General features: G+C 38.0%; 1 protein-coding gene across 2 annotated transcripts in view; it reads left to right on the top strand.

Moving 5' to 3' along the window:
- Vta1 (vesicle trafficking 1) overlaps nucleotides 1–12666 on the top strand; it is a 47737-nt gene that overhangs the window by 19665 nt on the left and 15406 nt on the right. For both annotated transcript variants that reach the window (NM_001025640.2, NM_001398685.1), the window contains 3 exons: nucleotides 1416–1543; nucleotides 2223–2298; nucleotides 11638–11746. In NM_001025640.2, coding sequence (NP_001020811.1) covers nucleotides 1416–1543; nucleotides 2223–2298; nucleotides 11638–11746 — 313 coding nt within the window. The remainder of the gene's footprint in view (nucleotides 1–1415; nucleotides 1544–2222; nucleotides 2299–11637; nucleotides 11747–12666) is intronic.

Below are 12666 nucleotides of genomic sequence, written 5' to 3'. Positions count from 1 at the left end.
GAATATGTCTCGTTCACACTACTAATAACAACTAAGATAAAAATTCAGGATAAGCATCAGTCTTTGCAGTTGTATAGTCACAGAATGTAGGGACTCAGCAGTTTAGATGACGTCAGGTAAGTGCACACAGGATTGCACATCTCTGTGACTCGTTGTCTGCGTTACCCTTTACAGCCATCGAGCATGTCTTATCAGAACTTCTTGCTTGATGAGAATAAGATGAAGTATCATGTCCTCGCTAATTTTTTAGAACTAAATCTAGTTTTGCAAATCCTTTTTCAGTTTGAACACAGTAAGTCGTATTATGTTGGGGTTTTTTCTGCTGTTTTTCAGAACCAAATTAGTCAAAATTACCTTAAATTCCAGCACTACTGGAATCACTTCTGATCTTTACATTATTCTATTTTAATTTTTAGAGTTTTATTTTAGCTTACTTAGTAGCCAATCCTGGTGTGTGTGTGTGTGTGTGTGTGTGTGTGTGTGTGTGTGTGTGTGTGAGATCACACACAAGTATGTTCGTATGCATATATGGTCCATATGTGTGTGGTGCCTACAGAGGCCAGAAGAGGGCATCAGATCCCCAGGAACTTAAATGACAGATTATTGTAAGCCACCGTGTGGGTGCTGGGAACTAAACCCATGTCCTCTACAAGAACAACAAATGTTCTTAACCTCTGAGCTGTCTGTCCAGTCAGACTCCGATAGAAGCACTTGTAATAATATGGTTGCCTGAATCTGATATTCCTGAAAATAATTTTATTTCAATATAATGGTCCTAGACAAGAAAACCAGAAACTGTTTTGATTATAAATTTGTAAATATTTCAAATTGCTGTATATGCAGTGGAGAGATTCTGCATAGCTGAAATTCTATTGACTTGAACTGTACGTGTTTAAGTGTAAAATAATCAAGTGATGAGCTTGTCACTGTATATTTCTAGTTTGCTGTGAGCTCGCCTTTAAACTTGTTCTGAAGGTGCTATTTTAGGACACAGTGATACTTCTAGTCTTATTTTTTTATATTTGATGCAAACTGAAGTGGGTCAAAGTTCAATTTTAATTATGAGCTTGAGAAGTTTCTAGTTCCATTTTGGGTAGTTGCTAGCGACTGGGTAACATTTAGCAGGCTTTGATTCCTCACCACGATACGCGGCAGTGTTGTCTTTTATTTTTGCTTGTTTTCCTCTTTAGACCTCAATTGTACCTCTACATTTTCATCCCTGTGAGGGAATCAAGCTTTTGTTTGAATGCAGAAGGCTGGTGTAGACCTATTTTTATTTTTATAAGGTTTGCCATTACAGTTTTTATTGAGATGAATGTAGGGTATTTACCTAAAGTAATTATTAGAATTACTTGTGCATAAGCAGACCCTTCTGAGAATATGAATCATGAGCCATGTGTCTGATTTTATTCTAGCTTAAGAAACAGTTGGGGGATAATGAAGCTGTTACTCAAGAAATCGTTGGTTGTGCCCATTTGGAAAATTATGCTTTGAAAATGTTCCTGTACGCGGACAACGAAGACCGAGCTGGACGATTTCACAAGTGAGTGAGCACCGATGCTTCACAAGCTCACCTCCCTTCTGACCAGTTACACAGCTTCCAGCTGAACACTTTCCCCCTACCCAGTGGTTCACACATTGTCGAACTGCGAATCCACAATGATTTGTAGGCTACAGATGTGGGCCTTTCTATTTAAAAAAAATAACTTTTGGAACTAGCTATGTCAAACTTATTTCTCAGTAAATTTATCCCAATTAGCCAGTCTTTACATTTAGGAAAAAGTCACAACACATTTGTCCTGATGGCAGTAGATTTTAAAAACACAGCAGCCTAACTGGGTGTGGTGGCACACAGCTGCTTTGAGATAGGAATGTCATCAACCACTCGAGGCCAGCAGGCTGCATGGTAAGACACCACTTCAACAAGCGAGCACAGAAGCCAAGAAAGAGTACTATTCCAGCCGATTTAGCTGGTGATTAGTCATTACTATAGTATATAAAACCATACAATACATTGTGGTTTGATAGAAATTCAGGAGATGCTTGACATTTCTAAAAGAAAAAAAAACAAAACAAAACTCCACAATAAATTGGAACCAGTTTTATTTCAAACATTAATTTCAGTTTTTTTGTTTGTTTGTTTGTTTTTTTTACAGGTACATAACTACATTTCAATGTATGTTTGTTTGTTAAACTTAAATTAGAATACCTTTCTCTTCCAGAAACATGATCAAGTCCTTCTACACTGCCAGCCTTTTAATAGATGTCATCACAGTGTTTGGCGAGCTCACAGATGAAGTGAGTATATGCTTTTTCCTGTCTCATAGCTGATGACAGGTAATGTCACTTGTTATCAGTTTCTGATTGCATTACTTATTCAGAAAAGCATGTCTGTCAGAACGGTAATGGAAGCAAAAAAAGGTAATTTTTTTTCTAAATACATTTGAAAATCAAATATAACAATTTACACACAGAATAGCAATACTTTGAAAAATACTTGATTTTTCACTTAAGAGAGAGACAGATAAACCAGAAAATAATGTGGTTGAATATTCAAGTCCTTAAAGAAAAAGACTAGGGGGAAAAGCAGAAATTAAAAAATTATTCTTCAGAATTCTATTGCTAGCACTTGATATTCACTTGAGAAGGATGAAGATATGGGGAAGGAGAGACACCTCTCAACACTTAGGTGTCCTGGCTGCTCTTTCTGAAGTCTAGAGAAAGAAATGTCTGATAAATACTAAGTGACCAAAGCCAAGGAGAAATAATAAACAAAGTAAGCTGTAAGGAGCATAATAGTTAGTGGTGGCAACACAAGTCATCTCAGAGTAGTCAGGGTCACCTCGTGAAGAAAGTGTGCAGTAGCAGATGTCTGTATCCTTAATAATAGCATGTTCAAGTTACTCGAAATCCTTATAACATATAATTATTGTTGATTTTAAAACTCCTAGTCCCTGATTAAAAACACAAACAGTTTCTTTAACAATCAGTAAAGTTAACCAAACAAATAAAGACTGAGCCTGGAATGTTTAGAATGCAGAAAAAAACAGACCTTTCAGACATTGCTTGGTGGAAATGTTAGATGTTACAGCTGCTTAGTGGAAAGAATTGGCAGGTTTTATAAAGTTAAACATACTCCCACCTTTTTACCCAGCAGCTCCTATTCTGGTACTTACCCAAGAGAAATAAAAACATATGTCTAGAAAAAGAACTTGTTCACTGGAAGCTTACTCATAATAGCCAAAATCTTGACACAACATAGATATCTACATCTGAATAAATGTTTTAAAAAATTGTGATGTTACTCAATATAATACAGAATTGACAACTTATATAGCCTGGAGTGTGGATAAATCTTGTAGAAACACTGATCAGAAGAAGAATCAAGTGGTGTACTGTGCATTCTAATAAAAATGAAAAATACTTTCAAGGTTTTTTTAGGGACGCAAGGGGAATGGAGCTGGAAAGGCTGTAAAAAGTTTCGCTTAGTTGGAAATTATATATATTGAGAAGCATATGATTTTATTGACATCTCTTAATGAAGGCTATAATCTATATACTTAACATTTGTACAAATTTGTCAAATTACATATCAATCTTATTGCAAAAATGTCATTATTGACTTATTTCTAAGCTTATTTGATAGTTGTTACAAAGCAGCTTACTCTGTGTGTGAGCAGATGGGTAAATACAGAGGGAAGCCGGTTTGTCACTGGGAGGAATTAAGCACAAGAAGAGAGAAGCAGGTGTATTGTGATGCAGGCTCTTAAGTCATGCTTCTGAGTACACTGGTTTATATTGTACGTTCATGGATATGTATATACTGTGATTTATGTATATAGTTAGCAAGTTTTCCTGAATACATACTTACAGTATGTATGTAATATGTGCAAAAGCATGTACAACTAGTTCCTATTTCTCTATTTCAAGACAGTCTAGCAACGGTGAAGAACCAGAAGCAGAGAACACCCTAAGTGCCTGCTTTGATTGTGAATACCAGTCTTTTCTAACATGAACCAGTGCTCTTATACAATGACGGAATGACAATTCAGGTCAGGAAATGCTTGTACTAACAAATTATAAAGTATGGTCATAAGTGAGAGACCTGGCAGCCTCCTTAAAAAAGCCCCATTGTCTATATAAAGAACAACTTCTACTGAGCCTGGCCCGCACCTATGAGTCTGCACTTCAGAAGTTGAGATGGGAAGATTGTAAGTTGGAGGTCACCCTAAGCTGTGTTGAGACCCTATCTTAGAAGGACGGACGGACGGACGGATGGGGTAGAAAGAGACAAAAAATTTGAGCATCAGTGCAAATCTGATAATGATGACACTGACCTATGTTTACAAGTGCATTGTGCTAATAAAATAAGTAAGTGATAGAAGAATGAGAAAGCTCTTGGTAGCATGAGATCCTGTCAAGTGTCTCTCCTCAGATTAGTTAATAGCTTCAAAGGAAAAAAACAGTAAACTCAAGAAAAAAACATAGGCCTTTTTGACCAGGTTGTGAGACCTGGCCTTCCTAGTATTGAAGCAAGCCAGCACCACCAGAATTCTATTTGGTACTAAATAGTCTGTGGTAATGCATGAAGCCAACATGAAGAAACACCCAGCAGGTCTAATCCATACACATTTTATAGCTCTGCTGGCATGTTTTATGTCGGGTAGAAGGAATAGCCTGTATAGATTAGAAATCGAAATTAAATAGCCATGGTTACTAAGTATGACTAAATAGTGCATGCCTCATAAATTCAGCCGTGCCATGTGGAGAAATGACTGCAAAGAACATCGCTGCTTAGTTGACAAGGTGGGGGACTATGAACCACAAAGTGCTGTTGTGTGAATATCAGTGATCTTGACGTCTGTTGTTATGAGATCGTCTTCCATCGGGGGGGAGGGAGGAATAGGGAGGCAGTATCTTAAACAGTTGAAGAATGATTATAAGAAATGTGGAATATCTTGACTAGATATGACATCTATATATATATATATATATATATATATATATATATATATATATATATAGTATCCTGATAGTAAAACTTTCTGTAAGTTTAATGAAACTAGAGTATTAAATAGTTACTTTGTTTGGAAATCTAACTTGAATATACATTCCAGTGTTATGATAATAGAATGGATAAATCCAAATATGCAGATTAAATTTTAATCATTTTTTGTAGTAAAATTTTGCTCTCCTTTTTAAAAGTTTGTTTTGTGAGATTATGGTAGCTTTAAAAATTATGCAACTGTAAAATTCTTATCAAGAAACATATAATAAGTAATTATAAGTATTTCAGTATGTAGTTGTTATTATTATAACAATTTTTATTGCTTGTTTCGCAAGTATTTCTTACAATATTTCATTGCTCCTGGCATTCTATAGAACATCTATTGTTTATATGATACATCTTAAGGACCAAAGATAAATATGCTATAGGCATTAAGAGATTACTAATCTTTTTTTCTTTTTTGAATTTCTATTTATAACTTGAAATTTCACAAATATTCTCAAATCAGTATATGTTTTCAAGTTTAATAAATTTATATTTATTGACAACAAATGTTTGCTGCCATAGTTCAGTGATTTTGAAATGTGGCTTCTAGACAGCCAGCTTGAGGGTTGTTACAGTACTGGATAAAAGGAGTGATTCATTCACACAGTGCTTGGTACCTTCTGGACAGTAGCACTGCAGTGGAGACTGGGAATCACTTTCCTGAGTAGAGGTGGACAGGTTTGTGAGGACAGTAAACACAACGTCAAATGATAGCTGTAGTTCAGAAATTGCAAGGAAAAATAAGAATTGGTGAGACAGTGGATTTAAGAAAGGCCTTGCTGAGAATCGGGCTGCATCTTGAAGCGGTAAGAGAGAAAATCCCAGAGTCCAGGAGGAGGCAGATTATGTGGGACTCACGCTTTCTTATCAAGTGCTCTACTGATTCTGAAGCTACTTTTAGCAACTCATCCACGGTCGATAGGTAGCCAGGGTGACACTGTGACTGGATTGGAAATAAGAACAGGAAGAGTGATAGAGGATGGAGAGGGGAATTGAGACATAGTTGATAAGAATTGTCTTTATTGAAACAGTTACTGTTTTCAGTGTAGTAGACCAGGATTGAATAGAGAAAGCAGATATTACATAGTCAGCATTAAATACCGCTTGCTCAGCCAGAATTAATATGGAGAGTGTGACTGTAGGTAGTCACGTTCTGACTGTGTTTCTGTCAGACTGATAGGACCGGATGGTAGGAGCATGACAGCGCTTGGCCTTGAGTGGCTACTAGGAATGGTGTGGTAGCATATACTATAACCCCAGCACTCAGGAGGCAAAGGCTGAAGGATCAAGAGTTTAAGGCCAACCTAGTTTAAGTTCAGTACCTCAGTAAAACAGCAAAATTATAAAAGAATTGTCGTGAGAAGGAGCAAATTTATTTCTTCTAATATGACAGTATTCTATAATAAAATGAAATTTTCCCAGCGTGGCAGTGGTGGCAAATGCCTTCAATCCCAGCACTTGGAGGCAGAGCCAGGTGGATTTCTGTGGTCTTCAAACCACCACACTTGCTAAGAGAATGGAGGTTAAGTGAGAAAGGAAGGATATCTAAGGACTAGTTGGTGGCAGTCTAGGCCTTGCATAACAAGAACGAACAAGGACTGATTGCAGTGTCATCAACGTAAAAAGAAAATTAGGAAAACTGGAGAGCCAGTCAAATACAGATGGAGATTAAAGCAATGGGAGTGATACAGCGGGGCCTCCTGTCCAGAAAGTGGCATCTAGGAAGGGTGAGTTCAGAAGTGTTCAGAAGTAGCTGAGCTTGATAATAGGGTTAGCATGAGTAAGGACGATATTTCTAATGCAGAGTCTAGTAGGTTCAGGACAAAAGGGCAAGGAAGAAGAGATAAAGGCAAGTCAGTGGAGCTCTCCCCAGACTGAAGCCCTGTGTGCTGGAAGCAGATTCTATTTCAAGTTTGCAGGTTTGACACAAGTGTGGTTCTTGTTTTTACTTAAATCTCTTCATTCCTGTGTGCACTTGGTTGAGGACCACCATCCAGCTTTGTGTTTTCCTCCCAGACCAGGCACAGAGGCCAGTACAGGCAAAGAATGAGGATTCAGTGGAAACCTTTGCGTCCGCTGCTGACCCTGCTCGCTGAAATTTGCCATTGTCAGTGATTTTCCTCAATTCGGTTACAAAACAGGAACTTGGGGCCAGGGACAAAAGTAAAAGCTCCTTTTACAATTCCTGTTTCCCAGAAAGGATGTCCTAATCAGCCAGAAGGAGTGAGTGGGCTTTACAGACACTGACACCTTAATCTCCTCTCCAATGCTCTGTGTCGTCAGATGTTGATGTTTACTACAGCAGTGTGCAAATGTTCACCAACTCCTTAAAAACTCAGAAATTTCTGCTCTCTCTTATTTATGCCAAAGTTTTGGAAAATAGGGAATAAAAACATTTTTTCCTTATGTGCTATGAGGATTTTTTTCATATATTTATAAAATAGGTCCTCTTAAGCTTAAACTAACATTTTCTTAAAACTTTACATATTTAGTAAAGGTAACGTAGAGTGGTTTAAACTTCTCACAATATGAAATTAGGGGTGAATCTTATAGTCATAACTCTTCCACTAAATCTACAAACAAGGTTGACTTCTATAAAATACAGTTCATTTGTTTGCAGAAGTGTTTTTTTAATACAGCTGTTATCTTAAACATGCATTAAGTAATTCACCTTCTAAGGTCATTTCCTTGTGCTTCATATATTTCCATCTGATTTGTAAATGTGTCATGATCATGATTGTTGTAGCTTACAAAATCATTTCTAAATAACATGTCTGGCTTTATTACTAAAAAGTCCTGACTGTTGATAGCTCTGTAGGGATGGAATTATTCAACCTAAAGGAAAAGATGAAGAGGTCGCTGCTGTGGTTTGGATAAGATCTCCCAAATGTCCGGGTTTTAGGATGCCCATTTTCTCAGGTCCAGTCCGTGGAAGTGGTAGGACCTCGTAGAAATCTTTTAGGCCATTGAAAACTCACCCACCAAGGACATTGTAGGACCCAGGCCTTTTTCTCTTGTTTCTTGATGGTAAAGTATGTGTTTTCCCTCTCCAGGAGAAGCTAACAGTAGAACTTTGATGAAAGGAGCCACATTTAGGGATGGCAGTTACTACTGGCCTTCATGTTGGAGTGTATGTAATGTTTGTGCTGTCTCCTCCATCCTGTCTCCCTCAACAGTTAGCATAGTGTCTGCCTTGAGAAGATGACAGATAATTATAAACCTCCTGCAAGCCAGGAAGGCTATTTGAGAGTAAAGATGTAAACTGAGCCTGAGAAAGAGGAGACGTTTGACCACGTGGAGACCATGGTAGAAAAGGGAGACCCAGCATGAGGAACATTGCCTCTTCTGGATGGCAGGACATGGCATGGATGAGACTGAAGCAGAGGTGTAAATAAGGAAGGCTTTGAGTGCCAGACCAAAGTGTGTTTCTGTTCACTTGGTCTCATAATGCCTCAGTCTTAGAGGAAGCAAAGTATAACTTGCTTGCTCTACAGGGTGATTGTAAGGACCAAACAGGAAGGTAGATAGACGTGTTTTATAACATGGGGAGTGATATATAGTGTTTGGCTGAAACTCGCTTTGGCTTTATCTTATCCAACTCATTCGTGATTTCTTATCCAAAATAAATGGACTTTCTACTCATGCTGTAGTCTCTTTATTTCCACCTTTCTGACTACATAGACCTTTCTTTCTCCCCAGTCTGCCCCTGCCCATCTTTCACCTTTTTAATATCATGTTTGTCTTATAAATCAAGCCAAAATAACACTTCTAATGTCAGCATCTTTGATCGATAATTTTTCTTTCTAAATCGTTCAAACTCACATCACAAGAGATAAGTTTAATGTTTCTACTTGTCAGAGCTGACGTAACATTCTTGCTGTGTGTAGCTGAATAGTTACCTCCAAGGGGCAAGCGGAAGGTGCAGCCTACTTTATATCTCTTCGCTTGCTAATTTAAAGTCTTACTAGCAAATGTTTATTAAGTTATAAAAACTCCGTAGTTTCTACATGTATTTAGAATAGGTAATTTTAGTTTTACATCTGGAGGATAAGGTAATGAACATTTTAAAATAATATCATTTACAGATATGGGATTCAAGCGGACATCTAAACCTAGAGGTGCTTAAGTTAGCTAGGAACCCTTATCCCCCATTAGTGCCAGTTTATTTGAAATTTTGAAAACTTAAATCTAAAGGGAATTCAGTTCTTTCACTTTTTTATTACTGTTATTTCATATAGTGAAAGAGAAGGGGTGGGGACAGAGCAACCAATATCCTGATGATGTTTCTTTAGGTCTGAAACTATTAGTCTCTTGTTGTGGCTCATGCTATAATCCCATCAAGGGAGGCTGAGGCTAGAGAACTGCCCAGCCTGAATTATACACTGAGTCCAGCAAGCTTAGGCTTTGGAATGGTACTCTGTTCCAAAACTCCTCCCACCCCATGCCCAAAAAACGTTTAGCAGTCAAATTTGCGAAATTTCAAATTTCTCTGTGTAACTGCACAGTTGATTCAGTTGAACTCTGTAACCTGAATAATGCATACATAGCCAGACAACTCTGCTACGTTAGTAGAAAGAGAACAAGACAGTCTCTGTTAGCATCCACTCATCAGATAGGATGCTGGTGACCAGCTAGTGTGCACTAGAGTGAAACAAGGGCAAACAGGAGTAAACTGCCTTTGGCGATTGAGTGTGTTTATAGACGAGCAATACTTTATAAACAAATATGCAATGATAAGATATGGCAAATATTATTAGGAAAAAATAGATTACTTAGTTGTTTTAGATTTAGTAGGTCAGGAAAACCTTTGTGAGGCATTAGTATTTGATGCCCCCCCCCCCCATAGGGAATGAGTAGAGGTGAGTAAATTTACCTTGTGAGAAAGTCTTCAGTGAATGAAGTTAACTGGGACGAGGAAAAGCTGGGGAAAAGCAAGCAGTTTGGGGCAGAGTAATTTAGCTGTGTGTGACTTTGAAGTGAAATACCACATCATCAGATACTTATCAAAAGCAAGTTCAGACTGTATGTATACATTTAATAAAATGACAGAAGCCACGTAAATCAATATGGAGACAGACAAACCAATTCAGTGAGTGCTGCCCCAATGCTTGTAGGAACTGCAGGAGTAGAAGACAGAAGACAGACAGACTTATGTGAGGTGACAGACTGTACTAAATATAAAACACGTGTGCTGTGCTGATATAAATATCTGTACTGATAACAAAAGCTAAAGGTGTGGCCCTGGGAATGTGGGGAGAGGGAGGCAGTAGAACGCGGAGAGATATCCGTGGCTCTCCTGAGGGTGCATCTGAAGGAGCCGCCACTCGGCTCAGACAGGTGACCTGCTGTTTCAAAGCCTTTGTCTCTTAAAAAAGTAGAAGTGATGGATTCCTGTCACTTTGCTATTACTGTGGGAAAGTAAGTAGTGCTTCAATGTCCTTTACGAGTGACTCCACTGCACCACTGATTGGCAGTCTCTTCTAGAACAGGAGCCTTCTGACTATTTGAGGGCTGGCCAGGGGCTTAGGTAGCAAAAACTGAGGTAGGAAAAAAAATGTGTCACAAATGAGACTAGAGGTTTAACAAACAGAAATGGTCCAGGGCTTAATGTGCTGCTGTCAGCTTTGACATGACGAAGCTGGAAATGGCCTCTGAGCTTGCCCAAGACAAGTAGGTTATTGGTGACATTATCAAAATAAAAAATTTAAAAAGGCCCAGGGGTGGGTACATTCAGATTATATGACTGTGTATGAGTGGACAGAAAAGAAATAAAGAAGTACACACATCAGTGATCTAAACAATAAAACTGGGAGTGTGGACAATTGTTTTGAAAAGCTTATTAAAGAAATGGAAAAGAATGCAGTCAGATGTGGGGGAGTAAAGGATATGGAAACCAGTCTTTGGGGCTGAAATGGGAAAGCTCTCCAGGTTCCTTCATTAATCTTTTACATTCCTCTTTAGACAACAGAATGAGACTCTAGTCTCCCCCCCCCCCCCCGAGAACTGAGGTGGTCAGATCAAGTACTTAAGTAATACATGACAACTTAGAAATTAAAATTAATTACCATATCATTTTGATCATGTAAGTTTTATTTTTATCTTCAAGGATTTGTATTATATCTTCACAGAACCATTATCGGTTTCTTTTATATTTTATCTTCAGTTTCTATTTAACCAAAAAATATTTATTTCTTTATTTAGGGACAGGTGAGATTAAGGCTTTCCATGTTCTGCCTGTCTGTCCATGTTAGCTAACTCTGGGTACCCAAGAGTTAGAAATTTTGCTGACACATGATTCCCTTACAGACTTTGTGGTGTGGTGTGGTGTGGTGTGGTGTGGTGTGGTGTGGTGTGGTGTGGTGTGGTGTGGTGTGATGTGATGCCATGTGATGTAGTGATGCGATGCCATGTGATGCCATGGTGTTCTAATGAAAATACCCTCTCATGAAGTCTGCCAGTTCCTGACCAGTGAAGAATCAGCAGTAGAAGGCGAGACTCTCAGAAATGTGGCTTAGCCCATGTTAAGTACTTCTCTTTTTAATTTTACTGTGGTCTAATGATGTTGCAAATATATTCCCTTTTAGAATGTGAAACATAGAAAGTACGCAAGGTGGAAGGCAACATATATTCATAACTGCTTAAAGAATGGGGAGACTCCTCAAGCAGGCCCTGTTGGAATAGAGGAAGATAACGGTATGTATTTATTAATTCTAAGTTTTAGTAGAATCTTAAGTTTTTAGAGATTTCAAAGTTTTCAGAAGGTACTAGCAGTGTTTTCATCTATAGTAATTATAAAACCAGGAATTTAGGGACAGGTGAGACTAAGGCTTTCCATGTTCTGTCTGTCTGTCCATGTTAGCTAAGTGGCTTGGCTGACCCCTGTGTCTGCCCAGATTTCAGCCCAACGTAGGAAAGATAGTCCACTTACAATGTGAGCTAAAAGTGTTCCCAAACGCCAGTGAATGTTGTCATAGTCCTGTGATATTTTTATGTACTTATTTGATTTGTTGTGTATTGGCAGGGGAAGGGGTGATATTTTGCATGACTCCAAAATTACAGAGCATACACAAGCGGAACATGGATTTCTCATTTCCATATATTCAACTTAGATCCTACCAAGACTCATAGAGTAAACACATTAGCTTTTGTTTATCCCTACAGACATCATTATACTAGGAATTTTCAAACAAATAGGACGGACGGACGGACGGACGGACGGATGGATGGATGGATGGATGGATGGATGGATGGATGGAGTTGACACTTTCCCCACATAGTTTATAATACAATGTTTTACACTTATAAAAATAAGAAAACTACATACAGGAGAATTTTGACATTATTCCATAGTAAGTTGGTTTATATTATTTAATAATGAAAAATAAAAACATCTTGTTATCTTTACTTGACCTGTCAGTTAATATAGGATAAAAAGAGAAAATATTTCACACTTAAAAAAATTACTAGACCTGTAGTCAATAACTTAAAATAAAATAAAAGAGAATAACACTGTTCTCTGACCTGAGAAAAGTCCAGCTGATCCTTGTACTTTTGGAATGACTGGGACCATCTGTGGAGATCATCATTTATTACAGGAATCATTGAGCTTTCTT

Source organism: Rattus norvegicus, chromosome 1, assembly GCF_021556685.1.
Source record: "Rattus norvegicus strain SHRSP/BbbUtx chromosome 1, alternate assembly SHRSP_T2T, whole genome shotgun sequence".
NCBI lineage: Eukaryota > Metazoa > Chordata > Mammalia > Rodentia > Muridae > Rattus > Rattus norvegicus.
Note: the sequence above shows the minus strand (reverse complement) of the source record. Positions and strands in the feature narration are given on the sequence as shown.